At 39.6% G+C, this 27,599-nt stretch overlaps 1 protein-coding gene and 1 long non-coding RNA gene across 3 annotated transcripts in view; one reads left to right on the forward strand and one right to left on the reverse strand.

Moving 5' to 3' along the window:
- LOC115944840 (uncharacterized) overlaps positions 1-20,680 on the forward strand; it is a 325,497-nt gene extending 304,817 nt beyond the window's left edge. Inside the window, exon 4 of the long non-coding RNA XR_014148372.1 lies at positions 20,603-20,680. This is a non-coding gene — a long non-coding RNA (uncharacterized LOC115944840). The remainder of the gene's footprint in view (positions 1-20,602) is intronic.
- Positions 1-27,575, reverse strand: part of MCCC1 (methylcrotonyl-CoA carboxylase subunit 1) — a 59,306-nt gene extending 31,731 nt beyond the window's left edge. The window contains exons 1-9 of one of the 2 annotated variants that reach the window (XM_081830261.1): positions 27,344-27,575; positions 23,627-23,673; positions 22,246-22,382; positions 18,784-18,879; positions 9,872-9,993; positions 9,305-9,452; positions 9,096-9,217; positions 2,633-2,744; positions 752-833 (exon numbers count right to left, since the gene is read on the reverse strand). In XM_081830261.1, coding sequence (XP_081686387.1) covers positions 752-833; positions 2,633-2,744; positions 9,096-9,217; positions 9,305-9,452; positions 9,872-9,993; positions 18,784-18,879; positions 22,246-22,382; positions 23,627-23,673; positions 27,344-27,432 — 955 coding nt within the window. In that variant the 5' untranslated portion in view covers positions 27,433-27,575. The remainder of the gene's footprint in view (positions 1-751; positions 834-2,632; positions 2,745-9,095; positions 9,218-9,304; positions 9,453-9,871; positions 9,994-18,783; positions 18,880-22,245; positions 22,383-23,626; positions 23,674-27,343) is intronic. The other variant, XM_081830265.1, reaches the window with a different exon arrangement.
- Positions 27,576-27,599: the final 24 nt, after the last annotated feature.

The following is a 27,599-nucleotide window of genomic DNA, read 5'->3' on the forward strand; positions in this document are numbered from 1 at the left end:
TATTATTAAGTGAAAGAAGCCAATCTTAAAAGGCTACAAACTGTATGATTCCAACTGTATGATATTCTGGAAAAGACAGAACTATGGAGGCAACAGAAAGATCAGAGATTGTCAGGAGTTAAAGACAGGAAGAGATAAAGAGCAGAGCACAGAGGCTATTTAGGGCACTGAAAATACTCTGTATGATACTACAATGGTGAATACATGTCATACATTTTTCCAAATGTACACTGTACAACAATGTCATAGAATGCACAATATTAAGAGTGAACCCTAATGTAAATTATGGATTCTGGGTGATAATGATGTGTCACTGTAGGTTTGTTGATTGTAACAAATGAACCACTCTGGTGTGGGATGCTGGTACTTGGGGAGGCTACGCCAAGTGTGGGGATGGAGGGCATGGGAACTCTGTACTTACCACTCACTTTAGCTGTGAACCTAAAAAATTAAAGTTTACTAATTTTAAAAGAGGCAAAGGAAATCATTTTAGTGATTTTATTTTAAAATGGAATAGAAAATATCAAATAGCATTACACGTAATTAGGGTAAGTACTGTTTAGTGAATTTTTTTTCCAAATATACATGTATATAGACATAAATATGCATATATACTGAGTCTCAATGTAAAATGTATTTCTTAAAGTGGGTATAATTTGTTTGAAAGACAATGATTTAAAAGTTGTAAGTTTCTTTTGCCTTCTGAACATAAATATTTCTTCTCCTCTATTCAAAGTACATCTTAGCGTACCTGCTCCAACATAATTTACAGCTTTAGCAGCTCTGACTGCAGCTTCTCCAAGCTTTTTTCTTATTTCAGGTTTAATACCAGGCTATAAAAAAATATTTAAAATAAATTTCCATTAGTTCTTTGCCCTATTAGAAATTTCCATTAAGATCCAATATTGCATTTCTAGGTATCAAATATTACATTAAAGAGTTAATAAGGATAAATAGCTAATGCTATACATTTCATCAAGAAATACATCCTATACCACAGTCAACAGCCCCATACCAAAGTTTAATGGTTCTGTTAGTAATTTCTATGAACTGCAGGTATTATTCAGCATAATGATATATCTCCTTTGTACCTACATAAGAACTTTCATGACTGTATGTCCAATTACATGTATCAATATGAAAACTTTGATCACTGTTTTATTTTAAGATGGTAGAGCAATCTGGGCCATGTGCCCAATAATTATCTTGGAATAACGGTAAACCTTAAGATTCCAAGCTAATAAGAAAGGTTCATAAAAAGAAATGTAGGTTAAAAAGTAGGCAAAGGTTTTAATATTTTAAAACAGTGCTCTACAGACATATATTTAAGCAATCACTACTTGAAAATAAGGCTTTACTGAAATTATTGTTGACATTTACTTTGAACGATATAATATACTCTGCAACAGAAATTAAAATTTGAATATAGTATGAGAACAACAAACTGATTAACCAGAAACCTCAGATCCCTGACCTTTTAGAAGTACCTACTGGGAAAAAAAAAAAACCACATACAAAACCTTAGAAAAGAAAGAAGCCTACAGCAGTAGTAGGCTCAAAAGAAATGTAAATCCAAAAAGGGGTAATTCTAGGAGTAGGCCTTGACCCAGAGGACAACCGAAACCAGTCAAGAGATAGACCCGAAGAGATGTAAACAATTAATTCCAAGGGGGCAAAAAATGCCAAATAAGAGCAAATCTCTCTCCTCTACAATAAACTTTTATGGTAGGAAGATGACTAATATATTTTAGGGATGCCTCAAACAGAAGTCAAAATAAAAGAATCTTCATAAAAAATATATTCAATGAACCAGGCCAATCCATTCCTCAAACATTCTCATTACAATTTAAAATCTACATAGAAACATTATACAAATACTCACTATAAGTCAGATACAGATCTTCCTCAACTTACAGTGGGGTTATGTCCAGATAAACCCATCATAAGTTGAAAATACTGGAAGTTGAAAATTCATTTAAATACATGTAACCTACCAAACATCCTTAGTCTACCTTAAATGTGTTCAGAACACTTACATTAGCCTACAGTTGGGCAGAATCATCTAACACAACAGCTACTCCATAATAAAAGGCTGACTATCTCACATAGTTTGTTGAATACCAAGTACAGAGAGTGTAAGAATGGGTATGGGTAAGAGCGAGTTTAGGCGTATCAGTTATTTACTCTCCTGACCGTGTGGCTGACTGGCTCACTGCTGCTGCCCAGGAGAGTAGCATACCACACAGAGAGCCCGGGAAAAGATCAAAATTCAAAATGTGAAGTATTTCTACTAAATATGTATCACTTTTGCACCACCGTAAAGCAAAAAAATTCTAACCTGAACCATCGTGAAGTCAGGGACAGTCTGTACTTGGATCAGAGTAGATTTTCCTAGATACCATCCAGAAGGATCGTGGCCCTACTGTGCCCTCAGTATGGTAGCCTGGGAATTTCAACCCCCTCCTCAGCCCCAAGGCTCCAGTGGGGCCTTATCATTATACTACCACTGGGAAGCAGTTACTCAGCAGGACTTGGGGGGAGACGCTACCTCCACAGATTCCTGATGTGAAAATTAGAGTGACTGGGGTTTATGTTATAGAGAAGCTTGCAAATTTCTTTACAAGGTCCTTACCCCTGGGGCTTCCTCAATGATCTTCTGATGTCTCCTCTGTACACTACAGTCTCTTTCAAACAAGTACACAGCATTGCCGTGGTAGTCACCAAACACCTGGACTTCTACATGCCTATTTAAAAACCCAATGAGAAAGTTTCCTTTTGTAGAATAAACATTCCAGAAAAAAAAATTACATACATGAAGTGACTAGGAAATAAGAAAACACAGGAGACTATATTTATGATCTCAGAGTAGGGGCAAGTCACAAGTACAAACTGACAAGGAAAACACTGATCCATCTCACATCAAAATATTTCATGTATTCTCGAAAAGCCAATGAAAACTTTATGATCCGGGGATTTTTATTTTATTTTTTATTATTTTTTAAAATAGTTATTCATTTATTTGAGAGAGAGAGAGAGAGCACAAGCAGAGGGAGGAGCAGAGGGAGACAGAGAATCCTGAAGCAGACTCCCCACTGAGCACAGAGCCCGACACAGGGCTCAATCCCAAGACTTGAGATCATGACCTGAGCTGAAATCAAGAGTCGGCTGCTTAACCGACTGAGCCACCCAGGCACCCCATGATCAGGGGATTTTTAAAAATCAACCCTTATGGTCAGATTTTATAAGCTCAGGCAGACTAAAAATTACAATGGCTCATCCATAAAAAGGTTAAGAAATAAATTAATATGGATTATTAATTTTTAAAAAATATTACTAATATTATATCATAAAAACAAAAAAGGCACTTTAATGTTGAATCTAAAATAGTAAAATTATGAGAAATCATATTAAGAGTAAATGCACAGAACACTTAGGAAAATAAGGGTAAACAGACCATTTGGTGAACATGAAAGCATTCTTCTCATAAGGTGTATTTTGATATGTTCACTCTGTAGTTCACCTCACATATTCACCACCATGATATAGAAATGAGTGACCAGCAAATGTTTTTTCTGTTGATTTTTTAAAATAAAAATTGTCAAAAAGAAACAATATAAAAGAAAAACCAGGAAGGGTCTTGTAAATGTACTGTGTTAGCACAGCAGCTCATTTCTGTTCCTTTTTTGTTCACCTCATCAAGCCACTTCATTAAACCACTTGGAATAATTTAGTTTCTTGATATACCATTTCTACTGAATGTTCAATTTTAACCTTTTCCAACCTGTCCATCACATTCTCTTGACAAAATAACAGGAGCTGATTTCTTCCTTTTGGATCTGCCTGCTTGAGTTTTCCTCCTCTTTTCATTTATCATTAAGCTATTATCACTGAACACTTTCTTGCTATTATTTCTCTGGACAAACTGTTGTCTGTGAGATCAATTGAGAAGAGAAAAATGAGAGATTTTATTTTAGCCTCATTTATTCTTTCTCTAATACTCTTCCTTTCTTTTTTTTTTTTAAAGATTTTATTTATTTATTTATTTGAGAGAGAATGAGAGAGAGAGAGCGCACACATGAGAGGGGGGAGGGTCAGAGGGAGAAGCAGACGCCCTGCCCAGCCGGGAGCCCAATGCGGGACTCGACCCAGGGACTCCAGGATCATGACCCGAGCCGAAGGCAGTCGCTTAACCAACTGAGCCACCCAGGCGTCCCATAATACTCTTCCTTTCTTTATGGAGATCTAAATTTCTGACCTGTATCATTTTCCTTCTCTCTGAAGAACTTCTGTTATCATTTCTTACAAGTCAAGTCTGTGATGATAATGTCCCTCAACTTTCGTTTGTCTGAGGAAGTCTATTTCTCCCTCCTGTTTGAAGGATAAGTTCACTGGACACAGAGTTCTACGTTAGTTTTTTTTTCTTTCAATGCTTTATAAATATTTCACTCCCCCCATTCTTGCTTAAGCCTGATATATTTCTTACCTTGTTTCTCTATAGGTAAGACATTCTTATCCCCATGTTTTTTCCAAGATTTTCTATTTGTCTTTGGTTTCCTGCAGTTTGAATATGATTCAAAAAATGTTTTGACATTTATCCTGCTTGGTGTCCTCAGAGCTTCCTGGTTCTGTGGCTTGGTGTTTATCATTAATTTTGGAACATTTTTGGCCATTATTACTTCAAATATTTCTCCTGCTCCTTTCTTTATTCTTGTAGTATTCAAATAACACATATGTTATACCTCTTAAAATTGTCCCACAGACCTTGGATACTACGTTTGTTTTCATTCTTATTTCTCTTTTGCATTTCAGTTTGGGAAGTTTCCATTGACATATGTTCTCGGTCACGGATTCTTTCCTCAGCTGCGTCCAGTCTACTGAGGAGCCCACCAACTGCATTCTTCATTTCGGTTACATTGTTTGATTCCTAGCATTTTCTTTTTTTTATTATTATTATGTTATGTTAGTCACCATACAGTACATCATTAGTTTTTGATGTAGTGTTCTATGATTCATTGTTTGCATACAACGATTCCTAGCATTTTCTTTTGACTTTTCTCTTAGAGCGTCCATCTCTCTGCTTACATTTCCCAAATGTTCTTGCATGCTGTCTACACACTCTAGAGCCCTTAACATATTAATCAGTTACTTTAAACTCTATATCTGATAATTCCAAAATCTGTGGTTCTGATGCTTGCTTTGTCTCCTTACACTGTGCTTTTTCTTACCTAAATTTTAGCACGCCTTGTCATTTTTTTGTTAAAAGCTGGACATGAGGTATCACTTTACAGTAAGTAAGGTAAACACAGACCTTTACTGTAAAGTTTAATGTGAATCTGGCTAGGACACTGGGTTTAATGTCTGCAGTAGTTGTAGGTACCAGAGGCTTGTTTCCTCTAGTGCCCTTGTTTTGTTTTGTTTCTCCTGTTGTCTTTGACTAAGAACTCTTATTAGAGTTTGTCTTGCAGTTCTTTCAGCTGAAACCCTGTTGTTATACTGGGGCCCTGGTGATGTGGTAGACGGGTGCAGGGGAGGGAACATATCCCATGACCTAATGATTAAATCTTGGTCTTTTAGTGGACCTGTATCCCTGTGTGCTTCAGGTTTCTATGTTCATGAGCACCATCTGTTTGGATGTATGTGTGTTTTGTTTTGTTTTTTAAGATTTTATTTGACAGAGAGAGAGAGCACAGGCAGGGGGAGCAGGAGAGGGAGAGGGAGATATTTATTTTTAAAGTAAGCTGTACAACCAGCGTGGAGCTTGAACCCACGACCCTGAGATCGAGTCACATGCTCCACTGACTGAGCCAGCCGGGTGCCCCCAAAAGTGTTTCTTAGCATTTTTTCTCTCCTTATACGAAACAGGAAAGCTCGAGCGGGTTAGAGTTGGCTAACTGCCCTTCCCACAGGACAGAAAAGGTGCTGGCAAAGTTTCCCTTGGAGAGCTGGCCTTCGTTAGGGAGAATAGACCACTCTGGGCCAATCGCAAATGGTTACTTTTCTCCTCCCTCTGCCCCAAAATGGGAGGGAATTTTTCCTGTATTTTCACTGTGAGAACGTGGTTTTGTTCTTGAAGGGAGAACTCATGAAAATCTGGGGTTCCCCTAACACTGGACCTTGAGGAGCTTTTCACTATCAAGCTAGTCCACACCCAGACTCCAGTAATTTATCATAATCCCCGCAGAAGTGTCCCTATCAGTTTATGGCTCCAGGAGCTTTGCTCTGGGTGAGCGGCTCCTGGCTATGATTCACTGTATTCACACGCTGTCCAGATTCCACAGGGTGGTGGTTTGCCCTGCGGCCCCTATTATCTGACAGGTCTCAAACTCACTGACTTTCATTTTGTTCAGATTTTTACTTGCTTCTTGGATGTGAGTGACAACTTCCCAGCTCTTTACGTATTGGAACTAAATGGTTTGTTTTTCAAATTCCAATTGTAAAATTTTACCACTTCCACTGACACTGCCTTATGTGTTAGCTGCTCCAGGGAAGGAGTCAGTAAAGCACGGACTCCAGGTTCTAAAAGGAACACATACCAGGGGCACAGTACAGCTCTTTTCTGAGTTCTCAGAAGCTGGAAACACTTATTCCTGGGGCGGCTTACAAGGGAAACTTTTTGAGGACCTGTGTTCTGTTATGATTTCTGTAGTGATCATATCGCTTTTGTTATTTTCCTTTTTCTGACTGCTTTATCTAACTTAAGAGATTCTATAGCACACATTCTCCTGTCTGAGAACCAGGAGGTGCACAAATCCCAGCTGTTCCAGTTCAGCCACTGCTGGGGTCTGGCTAGATAGTCAGATACAGCTGGAGTCTACCAAGAATGCCTTGATGTTTTCTAAGAGTTCCACAGTTTTTATTTTCCTATTTACATTTTTAATCTATCTGGAATATATATTGAATGTAAACTGAGAAAGGAACCCAATTTCCTTTTTTATCCTCCAAAATAGTACGCTTTGAAGACTGTTTCTATCCCAGCCTTTCAGGTAAGCTCAGTAGTTCCGAGCAGATTTATAAAACATCTTGATATGTACTTTTCTGAGTTATAAGCAGGACCTTGACAATCTTCTAGCACTCCATTAACTCAACAGGTAATTACTTAGCAGCACACAAAACAGTATAATTATCATGATATTAAAATATTATTATTAGAAAATACAGATTAAATATATAGAGAAATACTATTACTTGTATTAGGAGAATGAGATTATGAGTGACTTTGTTTCCCATCTTCTCTATTTTCCGTGTTTGTAATGTATTTATATTACTTCTGTATTTCAAAAAATATTATTATTGATGACTGTCATGAAGAAAGTAGTATGCCAGATGATATACAGGGAAAATAAAAAGAAATGTACTATCAGGTCCTTGATTCCCAGGAGCTTCCCAGCTATTGGGAGAACAAATTACAATGTGAGGTTATATACAGCTAACATTTCACATGTAAAGAATTCACATCTTCAGAAAATGTTGTAGGCATTGAGTTACGGTCACTGAAATAGCTAACTGACATCTCCATGATAATTCTAACTCAAAAGCATGCCAATTTGGACAGTCGGCCTATTCTTTTTTGAAACATATTGTGAAAGGGAGCTCTCAATTTACCTTAGAATTTCCTCCATTTTTGCCTTACTTTTCACTAATAGGTGGCAGACTTTTTAACTATCAAAATCTAAATGAATTTAACTTACCGTGCCATGTTCAGGGACAGTTCAAAGTTTTGTAGCACTTGAAACAAAAACAATTTAAGAAGAATACAAAATAAGGTATAGGATCTTAGAAGAGGCTCACACAAGGAAGGGCCTGAAGCTTTAGTATATTACCTTCAAGGTAAATCCCTCTCTGCTCATGGTTCCCAAGTGAATTATTCTTGATAAAGTCACTTGACTTACAGCTTTTATATATATATATATATAAATATATATATATATATATATAAGTACAAATATATATATATCTATAATGTGTTGTATTTATATATGATTACCAAAAATCTATGAAACAAGAAGCTTTTATAGTACCTTATTTTAAGCAATATATATGAAAATAAAATTCCAGAAAATAAAAAAATCAGAAATTCACATGGCATTTGTTATAGCAGTACCGAGAGAAGCAATTTAGTACAATGGCTTAGAGTGTGAATTCTGAATTCAAATCCCAGCCTCACCACTTCCCAGCTGGCTCAAGCAAGTCATATGACCATTCTGTTCCTCAGAGTCTTCACCTGCAAAATGGGAATAGGGCCTACCTACAGGATTGTTGCAGGAATTAGATTAGGATTAGGACAGCAAAATTATTTAGTATATATAAAATGTTTAGAATGTGGCAAATGGTAAGTGTGATATATGGGTGAGATGTTAGTATTATTATTTGTTAACATACCACTACCAACTCAATTTAGGTATCTATTCTCATTCTCTAAGCATCTCAACTGATGTTTATAGAATTCTGTAAGATAAAAGTAAATTTCTTACAAGAATTTTTTTTTATGTTGAAAAAATCCCTAAGTTCCATCAACAAGAAATGGATTAGGGGCGCCTGGGTGGCTCAGTCGGTTAAGTGTCTGCCTTCGGCTCAGGTCATGATTGCAAGGTCCTGGGATCGAGCTCCACATTGGGCTCCCTGCTCAGCAGGGAGCCTGCTTCTCCCTCTCCCACTCCCCCTGCTTATGCTCACTCTGTCAAATAATAAAATCTTAAAAAAAAAACAAAACAAAACAATAAATGGATTGAATAAATTCATGGTATATCAATATCATGGAACCATTAAGCCCAATAAAAAGAATAAGGTAGACCTATATTTACTGACATGTAAAGATAGCTATGATGTCATATTAGCATATGATATTATATTATATTGTACTCACTTACTTCTGTATGTATTTTGTATTCTGTGTGTATATGTATAAATATTTCTATTCGTGTAGAAAATGCTCGGAGGAATACACACCGTATATGCTAAATGGTTACATCAGGGGGTGGGACTGGGGAACTTAATGTACTTATGTACTAGTAGAACTTTATATTTTATATAATTTATATGCATTTCTTTTATAATTTACTTTTAAAAAGCTGAGTCAGAAAAAAAGCCGAACCCACCTTGGCGTGTCTACAAACTTCTCGATCAGCATCGCATCATCATTGAAAGACTTCTTAGCTTCTCTCCGTGCTGATTCTAACTGTTCTTGGAATTCTTCTTCAGATCTGACGATCCTCATGCCCTAAGATGGCAAGATAGTTATGACTACAACCTAAATAAAACCAAGAAGACTAGCCTGAAATGAAAAACACGGCAGGCACCATCTTACCTTTCCTCCCCCACCCCGGACGGCTTTAATCATGACAGGATAACCGATTCTCCCGGCGCACTCCCTCAGGCACTGGTCCGACTGGTCCTCGCCATGATAACCTTCCACAACAGGCACCCCGGCAGCAGCCATTATGGATTTGGATGTGCTTCCGGATAAAAAAGGTGAGGTGTCTCAATTCTATGAGTTATTTCATACAAGAGAAACACAACAACAGCCCAATCTACAAATACAATGGAACTTTGTAAAATAAAACATCCCACAGGTAAAGAAAAGACTATAGACAACATTCACACAAATATTAAAATATTAGTTTTTCTGTGATAACCAGGAATCCAGTTTTTCATGTGATAGCTCATCCCACCTTGTTTTTAATCCCTAAAACTAATTCATATACTGATTAGAAACCCTAATTAGATGGACGTTTTCTGTAACTCACTGGAGTGGCAGATGAATAACTTAATGCCTATGACAACCAAAGGTTCTAATTACCATATCTCTTATAGGTTAAACCAACCATTTCAATGGACCTTCCTATGGTTATATTTAAAAGATAGAAATTAATACCTCTTTATACCCATGTCTTTAATTGCAGATGAAGGAGGACCTATAAAAAGAATTCCTTCTTGTTTACACAGTTCGGCAAATTCCGTGTTTTCTGAAAGAAAACCATATCCTGGATGGATAGCCTAGAAGCGAAAATGAAAGGACAAACTTACTAGCACTCTGCTGACACGCTGTGCAAGGCCGGAGATGTCATCTTCCTCCGGGGAAGCCTCTCCCTACGCTGGTGGTAAGTACACTATGGGCTCGATCAGAATCTGTTTCCAAAGAGGGATCTGAAACATCCATACTGAAGTTCCGAAGCCTGACCTGAACCAGATAAATCTATACTTCTTTTTATTGTGGTAATATAACCACATTTAAAAAAAATTTTTTTTTATCATGTTATGTTAGTCACCATACATTACATCGTTAGCTTTTGATGTAGTGTTCCATGATTCACTGTTTTCGTATAACACCCAGTGCTCCGTGCATACGTGCCCTCCTTAATACCCATCACTGGGCTAACCCATCCCCCCACCCCCTCCCCTCTAAAACCCTGTTTGTTTCTCAGAGTCCATAGTCTCTCATGGTTCGTCTCCCCGTCCGATTTCCCCCCTTCATTTTAACAACTTTTAAGTGTAGAGTTCAGTGGCATCAAAGTACATTCACAATGCTGTGCAACTATTACCACCATCCGTGTCCACAACACTGTCATCATCCCAGAGACTCTATACCCATTAAATATCAATTCCACGTTCCCTGATAACCTCTACCTTACTTTCTGTCTCTATGAATACCCAATCTAGGAACCTAATATAAACAGATTTGTACAATATTTGTCCTTTTGTGTCTAGTTTATTTCATTTAGTATTATGTTTTCAAGGCTCTTCCATGTTGTAGCATGCATAAGAATGTCATTCCTTTTCATGGCTGAAGAACAGAATACTGTGTATATTCCACATTTTGGTTTTTTTTTGCTTATCCATTCATCTGTTTCTACCTTTTGCTTTTATGAGTAACACTGCTATGAACATCGGTGTACAAGTACCTGTTTGAGTCCCTGCTTTAAATTCTTTTAGGTATAGATCTATAAGTGAAATTGTTTGATCATACAGAAGAATCTATATTTTAATTTAAAATAATACTGCTATTAGGGTAGAGTGTCAATGAATATTTAGAAGCAGGAGTAAAGGGCTCCACAGTAGCAGGGGGGAGGGTTGTTTACTCTGTCTCCATATAAAGCTGGCCTAGAACTGAAACCATGGTACCCTAAAACTGAAAGGAACACGCTAGCACAATAATACCTCGTTTATCTTCAGGTCACTATCTGCCAATATCACCTTCCCAAAAAAAAAGCTAAGAAGCAAACAAAAGGTCATATATTAGAGTCTACATACACTTTGGGAAAGAGGACCCCCTCATATGTTAACGTAGTCACTTGCAACTTACTCAGAGTTGTTAAGAAATTTATTTGTCTGGCTTTCTAGCCCACAGAAGAGGAAAATCAATACCTGAAGGACAGTAAGATTCTTAAGAGCAAACATACAGCAAAAAGGGAGGATACAGAGGAAAGCAAAAAGCAGAACAGTCGTACACAATTTAGTGAGGGATAAAGCAACTTTCTCTCCAACCTCAACAGCCCTGATGGCATTTTTGTTCTTCTAAAATAATAAGAATATATAATAATTACAACCAAGAGAATGTAAAAAGAAAAAAACTCACCCAACACTATGTTTGTTTTGAAATAGTTATGTTTACGTCAATATTCTTTGAATAGCTATGTTTCAGGGGCACCCTGGTGGCTAGTTGGTTGAGCGACCAACTCCTGATTTTTGGCTCAGGTCATGATCTCGGGGTCGTAAGATGGAGCCCCAAGTTGGGCTCCACGCTCGGTGTGGAGTCTGCTTGAGATTCTCTCTCTCCCCTCTCCCTTTGCCCCTCCCCTGGCTTGTGCATGTGCTTTCTCTCTCTCTCTCTTTTAAATAAATAAACAAATAAACAAATAAATAAAATCTTAAAAAAAAAAACCCAAAGAATAGTTATGTTCCAAAATTAAAGGGGTACGCTTCAGACATCTGGTAAACTCATATGACTAGAAAACCAACATCTTAGTGACAGCAAACAACAAAATGCTAGGTAATCACATTTTGATGTCAGTTTGATCACAGTTTGATGTTTGTTTTTTGTTTTGTTTTGTTTTTTAAAGATTTTATTTATTTATTTGAGAGAGAGAATGAGAGACAGAGAGCACGAAAGGGAAGAGGGTCAGAGGGAGAAGCAGACTCCCTGCCGAGCAGGGAGCCCGATGTGGGACTCGATCCCGGGACTCCAGGATCATGACCTGAGCTGAAGGCAGTCGCTTAACCAACTGAGCCACCCAGGTGCCCTACAGTTTGATGTTTTTTAAACCAGAGTCCAATTTTAGTAATTTTACATGAAATGTCAAATATTACTTATATGAGGCAAAGTGAAACAGGTCTACATCCATCTTCCCTATGTCTTAACAGCCTTTTTTTTAATGATTTACAGTACATAACATTCACTCATTTATAGTTTGATTAATTTAGCAAATTTATACAACTGTGCAACTATTACTATAATCCGGTTGTAGAATACTTCCATCACTTGAATTAAGTTCCTCTGTGCCCCTATGCATAATTGATTAATCCTTGTTCCCAGAACCAGGCAACTACTGACCTGCTTTTGGTCTTTCATAATTTTGCCTTTTTTTAGAAATCTCATATAAATGGAACCACACAGTGCAGAGTCTTATGTGTCTGGCTTCTTTAGCTTAGCATAATGCTTAATGGCTCATCCTTGTTGTGTGCATGGGTAGTTCATATTTTATAGATCTTTTTGTATTTGTTGATGTACTGAATGGATAGCCCACATTTTATTTATCCATTCATTTGGATTTTTTCCCAGTTTTAGACTATTATGAATAATGCTGTTATGAACAACTCACGTACAAGTAACAGATGTGGACATATTTTTCATTTCTCTCAGGTAAATACCCAGGAGTGCAACTGTTGGGTCAAATATGGTAAGTATATATTTAACTTTTTTTTTTAAAACCAGCCAGTTTTCTAAAGTGCCTGTAGTACTATTTTGCATTTCCATCAGCAATGTATGAATGGTTCTAAGTTTCTCCATATCCCTGCCAACACATGGTCTTATCATTATCAGTCTTTTTGATTTTAGCCTTTCTAGTCTGTACATAATGATATTGCATTCTTAAGACATCTTCACTGACATATAACTGATGTACCATAAACTTAGCCAAATCAATGACTTTTAGTATTATTCACAGAGTTGGCAAACATTACCATAATCTAAGATACTGAGTAAGATCTAATAACGTAATTTTCGTCACCCCCAAAACAAACTCCATGCCTATTAGCAGTTATTTTCCATTCCCTACATATCCCCAGCCCTAGGCCACCACTGATTTACTCTGTTTCTATTGATTTGCCTATTTTGGACATTCCATATAAATGGAATTATACAATACATATAATCTTCAAGTGACTGGCTTCCTTCTTCCACTGAACACAATATTTTCGAAGTTCATCCATTTTTTAGCATGTATCAGCACCTTTGTCCTGTTTATTGCTGATTTTAGGTTTATCTTTTTGTATATAAATATCCAATCGTTACAGCACAACTTGTTGAAAAGACTATCTTTCCCACTGATTTACTTTAGCTCTTTTTTCAAAAATAAATTGACCATACATGGTGTGAGTTTATTGTGGGACTTTCTATTCTGTTGCACTGACATATGTATTTTTCCTTCATACCATACTGTCTTGGTTACTGTAGGTTTATAATGAGTTTTGAAATCCGAGAGTCTAAACCCTACAAATTTATCTTTTCAAAATTGTTTTTTTTTACAGATTTTATTTTTAAGTAATCTCTGCACCGAGTATGGCGCTTGAACTCACAACCCCGATATCCAGAGCTGCACGCTCTACTGACTGAGCCAGCCAGGCGCCCCTCAAAATTGTTTTAACTATATACCAGACCTTTGGGCTATTTTAGGACTAGCTTGTCAACATTTACCAAAAAAAGCCTACTGGAATTTTGATCAAGATTGTCTTAAATCTACAGATCAATTTGGAAAGAATTGCCATCTTAACACTATTGATTCTTCCACTGATATATCTATCCATTTATTTAGAACTTCTTTAATTCCTCTCAGCAATGTGTTATGGTTTTCATGCATAGATCTTAAACCGATTTTGCTAACTTTAATGCTAAGTATTTGATTTTTACCGATGTCATTGTGAATATAACTGTTTCCTTAATTTCATTTTCAAAGTGTCGCTAGCTCCCCTTCTTTTGAACAGATAGTTAATTCAAAAGAACTCTGATGAACCAGATAAATATTCTCCTTCAGAACTAAAAAGAAAAGCACCTATCTTCTTGCAAAAAAAAAAAAAAAGTCCAACCACACATTACAGGAATGACCTCAAGAAGTTTTAACTAATTTCTCTTAGGAAGAACAATTTAATATATCCAAATCACAGTATTCTTGAGCATTTGAATATATTAAAAAGGAAAAATCAGTAATACTACTGTTACCAGGGGGCTAATTTCTCTAGCCATCGGGCATGTATTTAGCCACCAATTCACCCTGGTGGGTCCCAGAACTGCAAGCCTATTTAGATCCTTCATTCCATAGTACTAATATGCCTTTAACAGTAAAGATAAAAACTGTCATCTCCTACCCTTAAATCTCTGCCAAAATAATTTATTCCATGCTTTTAGTCTGTAACCTTTCTGTTGCACTTTTCAAGCATATGTACAGGTCCAAAGTTGTTGTTGGCTCTGCCTTCAAGCAGAAATGAGAGGTGTCCTTTTCTCGATGGAGAGAACAAGCCATACTCTTCAAATTCTTATTATCAAAAATTTCCTATCCACATGTCCAATACTTAAACATATGGATTTCCTTCTGGTCAACTACATAGATGACCAGCATTTAAATAACTCGCAATATTCATTAAAGTTACTTATCAGTGATTTTGAAATGCCTGTAATAAAGTTTTTCATTCCCAGTGGTACATTAAAAGAAACTGGAGCACTTCACAGAACATTAATGCTTGGGAACTAATCCTGCCAACTGAGGGGATAAAAGTTTTTTTAAACCTTTCACTAAAGAATAATACACATACAGAAAAGTGCATGTCATAAGTATATAGCTTTTATAAACATAGTTTTCATTAACTGAATCCACCTGTGTAACCAACACTCAGCTCAAGAAACAAAGTATCACTAGTATTCCACAAGACCCCTATAAGCTCTCTTCCAGTAACTAACTCTAGGGCCCGCCCCCAAAGCACTATGGCAATAGTCTCTTTAAAAGGCTCCTCAGGGGGCGCCTGGGTGGCTCAGTTGGTTAAGCGCCTGCTTTGGCTCAGGTCATGATCCCGGAGTCCTGGGATCGAGTTCCGCATCGGGCCCAGCTCAGCGGGGAGCCTGCTTCTCCCTCTGACCCTCTCCCCTCTCATGCTGTTTCTCTCTCTCTCTCAAATAAATAAAATCTTAAAAAAAAAAAAAAAGCCTCCTCAGGGGATTCTAATCTTCAGCCAGCACTCACTACCTGATCTTTCCCATGCAGCAAAGATCTGAGACAAATGACAATGAAGAGAACTAGAGAACCATTACATTTTCTAGATTCTCTCAAGTTAGCCACGTCACCAGCAAATCGCGAGAAATTTAGCTCACGTGCAAATGTTACTCTAGCATGCATAAAAATGCCTATGTCAAAATGGCTACATTAACAACTCTACATTCTGGGCAACCTTCTTTCAAAATCATTAGACGAAGGTTATTCAAAGTCCCATATCAGAAAGATCAGTAAGTTTCTTCTTCAAAGTTAAAGCAAGGTTTACTCCCCTAATTGACAAGTATCCTTTTATTAGAGAGCCTTGTCAATCGTAACCCACCAAATTTCCTTTTCAATCAGGATTCCAGGAAGAACTGAAGTGGGTTTCTTTGGCTTAAGTTTTCTGACTTAATTCCAACCCCTAACCCAATAATAGTCCCATATTACTAATTTTTCTGATGTTATTCTTTGTTTTAATTACTACCTGTAATGTTTACAAGCCATCTCAAATCTTGAATATCCAGGCAAAGTTGTGAAAATTATTTATTCTTTCTTCATTGTTTGTTAGTATTGCATCTAATAGAATACTAGTCCAGATAGACACATCTGTCTATCATTCATTTGCTACAGGGTTGTTATTTAAACTGAAAAATGGTCTCAGCAAATTATCACTAAAAAGGGAGATTTGAGGGGTGCCGGGGTGGCACAGTCAGTTAAGTGTCTGACTCTTGGTTTCCGCTCAAGTCGTGATCTCAGAGTCATGAGGTTGAGCCCTGGTAGGGCTTGCACTTGGCGCAGAGTCTACTTAAGATTCTCTCTCCCTCTCCCCCTGCCCTTCCCCACCATCCACCCTCCTCCCCTGCTCTATCTCTCTCTCTCAAAAAAAAAAAACCGGGGGTGGGTAGATTTTCACCTCTAAGGAAATAACTGATTAGAGTACAAAACAATGATAAAATAAGAAAGCTGGCTTGCTTACAAGAAACTTTTTTTTTTTTTTAAGATTTTATTTATTTGAGAAAGAGACAGGGAACATGAGGAGCAGGGGTAGGGGCAGAGGGAGAACGAGACTCCCTGCTGAGCAGGGAGCCAGACATGGGGCTTGATCCCAGAACCGTGGGATCAGGACCTGAGCCGAAGGCAGATGCTTAACTGACTGAGCCACCCAGGTGCCCCTACAAGAAACTATTTTTAATTAATTGAAATTTCTGATTAAATAATACCTTCCCTTTTACCAAAATACAGGGCAACAAAGTTCTACTGCTCAGCCTGATCTAACATAGGGCTGGAAGTCAGGAGACTTTTATTTAATCCTCTCTTTCAATGATAAGTTTTACGTTCAAGGTACCTGGGGATTTTTTAAAAAACGCAAATTATGCATTAAATGTAAATTACAGTGGTTTGGGGTAAGGCTTAAAAGTCTGCATTTCTACTGAGCTCCCAAACAATGCCATGGGCCATCCTCTGATTAGGGAGACTAGATAATTTGGGTTATCATGTAACCTTCTGTGCATTAGATTTTATGATCTGTAAAATGAAGGTAATAATACTCTCTCCTAAAAACAAACAAAAAAAAGAAATATGTAATGGAATTTCAGTGTTCCTGACTGGATCCTGAATGACAGCCCCTCACTGCCTTTACTCCATCTACACTGAATATTACTCTCCCTTGAACGCCAAGCTTGTTTTAATCTCAGAGTCTTGGCAATTGCATTTGCCTGAATCTCACTCTTCAGATTCTTCATATGGCTGGCTCCTCGTCAGTCAAGGTCTCTGTTCAACTGTCACCTCTTTGGTAAGGCCTCTACTGACCACCCGATTTTAAAGTATCTCCTAACCTGTCTTTATCCCCTTATCCTGCTTTACTTTTCTCCACCACTTTTAACATTCTTAATTGTATTATTTCTTTACCTGTTTAAGTATTTATTGTCTGCCCCACCTACTAGAGTGTAGCTTCACAGGGTAGGAACTATGTGTCTTATTCACTGCTGCATCCATGCTTAGAAGCTGGCACAAAGCAGGAGACCAAGGAATGCTTGCTGAGAATAAAGCCATGAAGGATCAGAGAAGGGGGAACAGAGTACTTCAGGCAGGTGAATAATACATGCAAATGCTCAGAAGAAATAAGCATTTGTATAAAGGAGACTGAGAAAAGTTCATGGTAGCGCTAATAAAAGAACTGGCAATGAGAAAAAAGTTTTGACAAATACTGGACACTCTTAAAAGCTAGGCTAACGAGTTTGAACTCTAACCTGTAACCACAGCAACCTAGGAAGATTACTCACTAGGGGCTAGGATGAGAAAGGGTGAGGTTATTAAAAAAAAAAAGAGCAGGGAATAATAATGAAACTAGTGTTTAACAAACACTTGTCTATACGTATTGAATGGAGCACTGGGTGTTAATATGCAAACAATGAATCATGGAACACTACATCAAAAACTAATGATGTAATATATGGCTACTAACATAACACAGTTAAAAAAAAAAAAACCACTTGTCTAAAGAGTATGGAGGACTCACTGGATAGGTAATGGACTTAGAAGGAGGGAAACCAGCTGAGAATCAGAAATCTAGATGAGAAATCATAAAGTCTGGTTGTGTGATAAAAAAGAACTACTTCTGGGACGCCTGGGTGGCTCAGTCGGTTAAGCATCTGCCTTGGGCTCAGGTCATGATCCCAGGGTTCTGGAATCAAGTCCCACATCGGGTTCCTGGCTCAGTGGGGAACCTGCATCTCCCTCTGCCTGCCACTCGCCCTGCTTGTACGCGCTCTCTCTGTCTCGATCTGACAAATAAATAAATAAAATCTTCAAAAAAAAGAACTACTTCCAAAGAAATTGCAAACAAAGACTCTGCACAGTTGGTTCCTATTTTATTTTGATGTAATAATATTGGCGTTTTGAACCTGGGAGACTGGAAAACTTGGGAGTGGGGCCTAGAATGGGACTGGGAAGTCAGAGGGCAACAGATTTCTTTCTTGATTATATTTTTTCTTGAAATTTATAGCACCATCTATTTCCCACGAAGGATCTGATGTTCCTAGGCTCTGGTTTTAATGGTAGAAGGACAGAATTCCCTCTTAATTTTAATTTGTAATATAAACCCTTCCCCACCTGTTTTCCAAAAGATCTAAAGTGCACAGGATTCAGTGAGAAGGTGGAGTGACTGAGGAATAAGGGACATGTCTAGTATACAACAACCCCATAATCAAATGTAAAAATCTTGGGAATGGCTAAAAACGAAGAATGAATTCTGAAAATGGTAAGTAATTTTGTGTGAATTGTACAAAACTTATTCCTTTTACATTGCAAATCTCTTCACGACTCTTACCTGGGCAGCGGAGATCTTGGCCACTTGAATGATTTTCTCCATAGAAAGGTAGCTCTGCTGCGAGGGAGCGGGGCCGATGGAATATGCTTCATCTGCCTATTTAAGGAATATTACATGCTTAAAAGATCTCACAGCTAGCACACACTAATACACAACAGAATGGCTTCCGGGTCATTTGATTATTATAAATAAAAAGACTGGCTCCCCAAGAACAACGCAAGAATTAAGAAACAGAAGGACCAGCTCATGTCTGCTATAAAAATAAGCCAGTTTGGAATCTTTTGCATGAAGAGGATGCCCAAACTTGATTTTTATGTATAAACCAAACACTAAAGTGAAATGTCTTTAGGAGAGAAAGCAACAGTATCATCATTAGTAACAATGATAACCTTAAATGTATCTAATGCCAAAAGTGTATAATTTGACAAGATAAAATATGACAGTTGTATGCAGCAAGAAATAAAATTATGAAGTTTACTAAAGTGTATATAATTATTCAAGTATGACGATAACGCTCTTTACTTTTGTGAACTACTTTTTACACTGCCCTTTCAAATGTCCACATAATCACAGCAGCCCTCGAAGCAGACCAGAGAGAAAACTTCACTCATTCATTCGAAGACTCATTGAATGCCTACTATGTGCCATGCACGTTTCAAGGTAGGAGCTGCCTGCACAACACTGAACACATGTCCCTGCCTGGAGGGAGAGACAGACATCAAACATATATCCACACATGTAGTGACAACTGCAATAAAGGCCATGAAGGAAAAACAAAGGACACGATGCAGGTGAAGAGGAAGACCGATGATCAGGCCTGAGGGTGCTCAGGGAAAGGCTGGGAGGGAAGGTCAGGGGCTCCTCTGGGAGGACCAGGACTTGGCCAGGCAAATGGGTGGAGGATGTGGAGATGGGAACAGGAATGGAGAAGGGGGCCAGCCTCCCACACAAAGAAAGTGAGGCTGGGAAGAAACTTGGTCCATTGGAGGGACTGACAGAGGCTTGTGTGGCTGGAGCCCAGTGAGCCAGGGGCCAGGGGCCAGAGATGTAGCTGGACAGACCAGGGAGCACAGGTTTCAGGGGGCCTCCTGGGCCTCCAAAAGCTTTGAATTTTCTCCCAAGGGAACACATAATGAAGTTTTCTGGGTATTGTTTTTTTGTTTTTAAACTTTTAATTCCACAAAAACACAAATCCATTCTTATTCTAAAGAACGTGAACAATGATACCAAGGCAAAGGAGCCTTTTGGCACCGCCCTTCTCCCTCACTTCAAACCTCTTCCAGATAGAACTACTATGATCAATTTGGGACATATTCTTCCATATCCATATTCCTATTTATTTGTATATATTTACATAAACACATACAGTTTTAGTTTTTGTTTTTATACGAACAGGATCAAACTTCTGTAATTGCTTTTTTCACTAACAGTATGTCTTGGGAGATCTCCCTCCTTGCTAGTGCACGTGTCTACCTCATTTTTTTATAACAATCGCATAACGTTCCACAGGATGGAGGTCCCACAGTTCATTTAATCATGTAGCTCTGAACAGACATTTAGGTCATAATGGCAAAAAGCTGGATGCTGGCAGCATTCCCATAAATGCCTTATTTGCATATACGTGTGAGCACTGAGTGAACACTGTATCTGGACTGAGATCTAGAGGAACGTTTGCAGGGCTGGGTGAAGGATATGACATTTTAATAGCTCCTGGTTAATCATCCCTTGAAATGGTATCACCAACATACATTTCATCAACATACTAATTTTTTTTTTTTTAAAGATTTTTTATTTATTTATTTATTCATGAGAGACAGAGAGAGAGAGAGAGGCAGAGGAAGAAGCAGGCTCCCAAGGAGCAGAGAGCCCGATGCGGGACTCGATCCCAGGACCCTGGGATCATGACCTGAGCCGAAGGCAGACACCTAACCATCTGAGCCACCCAGGCGCCCTCAACATACTAATTTTTAACCACGTTATAACCAACAATACTACCCATCTCTTAAATTCTTGCTAATCCAGTAGATGATCAAAAGGTTTAAGGCATTTAAAGCAGAGGAACACCATGAGAAAATCTGCTTTTAGGCTACTGGCCTGGCTGCAATGTAGAACATACCATGGAAGTGGTCAAGATGCAAGTAGGGAGACCACTTAGGAGGCTGCGGCACCGGACCGGCAAAGGTGATGGTGGCTATGACTTGAGGTACCAAGGGGGGAGGGCAGAAAGAAGAGGAAAGAAGTGTTCGGGAAACAGAATAAACCGCACCAGGTGACTGCCCAAATGGGGAAGGGGAAGTCATGTAGAGTGGTGTGGTGGGAAGACAGAAGATGTTCCAAGACGCCCAGACCTCTGGCATTATGACTTTTATGGGCCACACTGTTGCCATCTGCTGGGTTAGGGAAGTCTGCAGGAAACGCAGCTTCACTACAGAACAAAGTCATGAGTTCAATTTCAGGCACATTAGTTTGGTAGCTGTGACACATCCACGTGGAGATGTCACGCGGGCAGTTGGATGTACTTGTAGCACATTCAAAAGAGTATGGCCTAGAAATAGAAATAGAAATTTGGAAGGGTCGGCAAAGCCCTAGGAGATGAAATGATCTAGAGAGTACACAGCGAGACAAGAAGCAGCTGGAAGATGTCTGAAAAGGTAAGAGGAGGACTCCAGAGCACAGGAAGACAACTAGCCTTGGACGGGACGAGGACAGATGCTGAGGCAGCGAACAGAAGAAGTGCACTTCTTCTTCCTCTGTGAATCAAGATCATCAGCTGAGAATAGGTGGTTAGAGGGAGAGTCAGAGGCTGGAATGGAGCAAAGCAGGCTTGAGTTGGTCACTACACAGAATGAGAAAGAAAAGTGGCCAGGGAGCCCATGGGCCTGCCATGCAATGCTGAAAGCCCAGCGGCGGCCAGTTGCCACGAATTTCTGTCACTGCTCGGTCTTGCCACAGGCGTAAGGAAGACCAAGAGTTGAATTCATCCATGGTTGGTTCTGGCTGGTGAAGAACAGCTAGTAACAAGTGTAACACTCAGGGGAATAGGATCCTTTTAGTTATAATCTTACAGTTAAGCCACGGCTCAGAAACATCAAGTGACTTGTCGAAGATCCCTTGGTGAGTAAGTGGTAGTTGCTAAGACTGGAACCTGGATCCTTCCTGTACATGGGGGATCCGGGTATGTGCCACTCAAAGTATGATCTGTGGCCACATTCTGTGAACTGTCTTAACCAACCCCTGATGAGACAGGACTTTGCCCGTAAGTCAACTGCACAACCCAAACAAATGGTTTCGTTCAACTGGTGTTATGTTTGGAAACCGTTCCCAACAGGGATGAGAGAACTTACCCACTTGTGCCCTGTTAACACAACAAACATAAACTGTCAACATAAAGAAGTAAAATACCAACACAATAAAAAAAGCCAATCGCTTACAAAATTTGACTTTCAGTTTTTAACAACATACCATGTTGACATGCATGGAGGTCCTGTCGGCCTCACTATACACAGCCACGGACTGTATACCCATTTTTTTGGCTGTTCGTATCACCCTGCAGGCAATTTCTCCTCTGTTTGCAATGAGGAGTTTGGCAATGTTTCGTCCTGTTTAAAACACCATGAAAATCACACACAAATGTTACCAGAGAGCAAAGAATGAGAAAGCGAAATAACCATCTCATGATATGAACCAGCCGATAAACATTTGTTTTGGTAAAATCAACACAGCAGAGCCTCAAATAACCATTTTAACTAATATTAGTGCCTTTTCTTCTCTTCATTGAAATTCAAGATGCCCTCATTAACATCAACTCTTAAATTATTCAGCTTTTTCAACTTTAAAATGAAAAGATGCTTTGATAATGCCAAAGGTCAAATTACAATAGCCCCAAACCCCCATCAGTAATTAATCTTTCATAAGTACTTATGCCTCAGGACCTGTGCTAAAAACTCACTCTGGACTTAAATCTTCACAATAATCCCATGAAGTAGATACTATTATTATCGTATCAATCTTAAAGATAAAGAAATTACAACTCAGAGATACAACTTTCCTGAAATAATATAGCTAAAAGAAATGGTGGAGCCAGGATTGGAACCCAGGTCAGCTTCACTCCCGAATGTGAAGTCTCAGTCACTCTGCCCACCACCTCTAGCCCGTACACATACACAGACATGCGAGGCTCTCTCGCAATGTAAGTGAGGACCAGGCCGGTACACTGGCGCTGGGGCCATGAAGACATTTGATTGTGTCAATATGTAAAATGCACTTCCATCATCACACATAAAGTGAATGTTCCTTGGCAGTTTACAATAATTATTTTTCTCAAAAAGTACGGTTATATAACTTAAAACAAGGTCTTTCTATGGGGATCGAGAGAGCCTGAGTTGTCACAAGAGCTGCTGGGATGACGTATGCATGTGTGTCTTGTGGGGAGGAAGCTGCATCCAATCAACCACAAGTTACACTTAGATATGTTTCGGAGTTGGGAATTCCATGTAACATTTTATTTGACAACACATTCTGCTACTTAACAGAACTGTTGTAAAGCACTGATTTAGACCATCACAGTTATGCCTTTGCAGTTCACTGCACTAAGGATGATCAAAGAGGCAGAAATAACAACATATATTTAAATGTTCTCAATTATTTCTGTATATGTTTTAGACTCACCAACAAGAGAGATCTGACATAAAAAGAGGTAGAAACCATGACTCAATACTTACTAAGAAAATGATCATGAAAATCCCAAACTTCAAAAGTATATGAGAACTAATTCTACACACACAAATTAAGGAATTTAACATTTCACAATCTGAAGCAAAGCCAAGTAGAGCAGAGACTGTACCTGTGGTTGTTGCATACTTCATGGTTCTCTGCTTCCAAGTCCATCTCCTAGCAAATGAATCCAAATGGAATTATAATTAAACAGGATACACAAGATCAGTTGTTGTTTCAAAGGAATCAAAAATTTTTAAGACTTGAAACCAAATCCAGATATGACCTTCGTTAAGCCTGAAGCCTACAAAGTGACTTAAGACTTTCTTTGTGGGAAGAAAATTCCTCTAGAAACCGGAAGTTACAGTGCTGGCTCTTTTCCCTGGCACGGCGTGTCCTTGAGATGGAGATGGATCACCCAACCTGCTCGTTCCAGAGGCTGGCATATGGCCACAGAGTCACCAACAATTAGAAGAAAGTCAAGGTGGGCGCCTGGGTGGCTCAGTTGGTTAGGCGACTGCCTTCGGCTCAGGTCATGATCCTGGAGTCCCGGGATCGAGTCCCGCATCGGGCTCCCTGCTCGGCAGGGAGTCTGCTTCTCCCTCTGACCCTCCCCCGTCTCATGCTCTCTCATCTCATTCTCTCTCTCAAATAAATAAATAAAATCTTTAAAAAAAAAAAAAAAAAGAAGAAGAAAGTCAAGGTACTTCAAGAACATCCAGTTCAGCTTTTTCAAACTCTTTTGACTAGAACCCAAAGTAAAAACTATATTTGACTTCACAAGTTCTTCCACACACAAAACAGAAGTTTCGTGACAAAAGATTTTCCCTGCGTTTTGATACTCTGTTCTATTCCAGTTTACTAAATAAAATACGCTGTCAAACTATGGCTTGAAAAATACCGATCTAATTCAACCCCTGAAAACTGATAAGACAGGTTTGAACAATTAAGCCCAGAGAAGTAAAGAGGAGTTGATCAAGGGCAGCAGAAAGAATGCTGGCTATGGGGCCAGAAAAGCCCCCACCGCCCAGCTGTTGGTGACCCCAGGCAAGACTCTTTACATCAGTGTTTCTCCAGGCTTTTTTCATTATGGCCCCCTAAGGCAAAAACATGAATACTAAGATTTTGTAGGAGGGGTTGAGCCTTGGAGGGTATGGTAACTATGGTAACATCTAAGATTTTTTCCCTCTTTCAAGACCCAATTTTTACTTTACAACTCAGACTTCAGTGTCCTCACAGAAGACAGGAGACTCCAACAGGTGCTCTTGAAGATACTTTTCAGTTGTCAAAGTATATAATTTAAGCTGAGTCCTTGTATTAATAAGAAATGGAGAACCAGGGCGGCTAAATGACTTGTTTGAGGTGTCTTAACTAGGTAGAAGTTCATTAAGGTCTAAGACAATTTTTAAGTTCCATGATACCTATTGATACAGTAAGTTACAAAACTGTAACCAAGAGCTGACAGAAAGCAGGCCACATTCACTCTGGGAACAAAAAGTATAATGCCTATCAGGTGTCAGCTAAAAAGAACACACTGGGAAAACAACAAATTGCAGAAGGAATTCCATCTTCGTCTTTTCCATCCATACCTGGAAGATTTGGCAAAACTGTGGTTATAAAGAACTAACCATTTTAGATCATTTACAAAGCAGGTGATAAAAAGCATAATGTACATTAGATTCTATGCAACTATGTATGTGTAGCATGTATATGCTGTGTATATAACTAGGTAACTGAACAGGACTAGCATTTCCCTGGGGCGGAAGTGCAGGAGGTGAGATTATACAGTGGGGCCGGCAGTCATTGGCCTCTGATGCACACTCAATCAGACCCTGACATCCATTAAGGGCTGGGGGGGGAAGACCCACAGCTATGGCACTTGAGTTCCACAAGACAGCTTCCTCAGGAGGTTATTGCTTTCCCACATCTTTCCAATTCCACTGACCTCACTCTCTTGATCTTTAAGGAGAAACGTCGTTTTTCCTTATCTTTAAAAGGTATCTTCTAGTTCATAGCATCCTCCTATTCTTCAGATAGGTTTTTGGTGTTTCTTTTTTTTATAAGATTCAAGGCCTGTCCTGCACAGACGGATCTATAAAATGGCTGCTTCTTGGTAAATCCAGCTTAAAACTCTGATTAAGTTTCAAGGCCACCGCTGAACTGAAGTTTTCTTCTTCCATTCTAGTCAAGACAGACAATCACATACATACACACCACTTAACATAATCCTCTATCCCAACCATGTTTTGATTGGGATATTCCATTTTTCACCATTATCTAAGCTACAACTTAAAACAATGGCTTAAAAAACAAAATTAAGAAGTTCCTTCCATGAGATAATTCCACCCTAATTCAAGATAACTTCTGTATCAGTTGATTCTCATTTCTAAAATCCCACCACCAGATTTCTTTTCTCTGAGTTACTAGAGAATCATTACAAGACATGTAACCACCCTCTATCATGGCAAGATTTGTAATTCCTTATGCCATTAACAACGCTAACATTTTCCAGGATCACAGGTACTTGAGAACAGTTCTATACACAGTAGGGAAGATTTGAGAGGGAGAGGGAAGAGAGAGAAAATGGGTCTGTGTAATCTCCAGAAGAGCCCTGGAAACCTAAGAAAAGAAAAATGAGGAGAAAGAGAGGAGCACTAACACTGCTTTTACCAACTGTCTTATTTTATACTCTGGGGCTAGTCCTAAAATTAAGTAACTGAAATCTAAATACCTCTACAGTAACTTGTGGAAAACAAAAGCAAGCAAAAAACTTGACCCAAATGGAAGTCTGCAAAGGCTGCATTTATGGATTGATTCATATGCACAAGGTTGTTTGAGCCTCTTTCCATGTATTAATTCATTTAACTCACACAATCCTAGGTACTAATATTATCTCCTCTAGGAATAATATCATCACCTCCTCCTAGGTAAGTAAACTGAAGCACGGAGACATTGACTTGCCCAAAGTTGCTCACACAGCTAATGAGTAGCAAAGCTGAGATCCCTGGCTTCTGACTGCAGTCTGAGCGCCCTTCAGCCCTAAGCTATGCCGTCTTTCCAGAATGGAGAAGGAGGTGAGGAGGAGAAAGGTGAAGAAGCAAAGCAAGATAGGGAAGCCTGCTACCTGGAAACCTGAGGGTGCCAAAGTTATTGTCATTGAAGCTTACAGTCACAATTTGAAACTGATCTGGAGTCAGGTTAGTTAACTTGCCTCCAAGAACTTTTGACAAAACAGCCTCTCGGCCCTCCGGAAGATAAATTTGCTTTTCTTAACCTGATCCATTCCAACAATGAGAAAGAAGTCTGAACTGGACACTTGACCGGGGCTAGCTGAACCAAAAGGCGCTTGAGGGCGTCCTGGCTCCATTTCTTAGTACGTGTGTAAACTTGGGCAAGTCGCTGACCTGTCTGGCCTTCACCAGAGCCGGGGTTTATCAACACTCCCACGCAGGGAACGCAGTGAAAGCACCAGGTTAACGGTAGCAGCTGAGCCGGCGTCGCTCTCGCCGCGACAGTGAGGGCAGCGTGGATGCGGCCGACCCAGCTCCACCCCTCCCCCACGCCTCCAAAATGGAAAAACAGAGGCAGGCGGCTGCGGGGTGGATATGGGAAAAGCGGAGGAAAAGAAAGGGCCGGGTGTGAAGATGTCTCCCTCCTGATGCCAAGACTGAAAGCAGAACACCCCAAAAGGGGCCGGGATTTTCCTTCCGTCCTCCCTTGGTCCCGCCCCACCCCCTCCACCCTCGGTCCCTGCGCCCCTCTCGCGGCGTGCAGGAGCCCATTTACCACCAGCCCTGCCCGCCCCCGGTCCCAGACACAGATCCATCGCCCCTCCACCTCACGATACCTAGGCGGCAGCAGCAGGCTCGGGACTCGCAGCCACCGGTTCCTCTCCGCCGCCACTAGCAGCACCGACACCGCAGAGGCTGCGGCCATGTCCCCACAACACGGTCCCTCTCCGACTCCTTGGTACACCAGCGGCTTCCCCCTCGCTGCAAAACCTTGCCTCCGCTCCGCAAACCTGTTGTCCTCCACGGGCCACCGTCCAGGTCTGAGTCTCGCTCTAGGCCTCTCTGGCGTGTGTGGCGGGGGGGGGGGGGGGG

Source organism: Leptonychotes weddellii, chromosome 1 (assembly GCF_054177405.1).
Source record: "Leptonychotes weddellii isolate Sample4059 chromosome 1, ASM5417740v2, whole genome shotgun sequence".
Classification (NCBI taxonomy): Eukaryota; Metazoa; Chordata; class Mammalia; order Carnivora; family Phocidae; genus Leptonychotes; species Leptonychotes weddellii.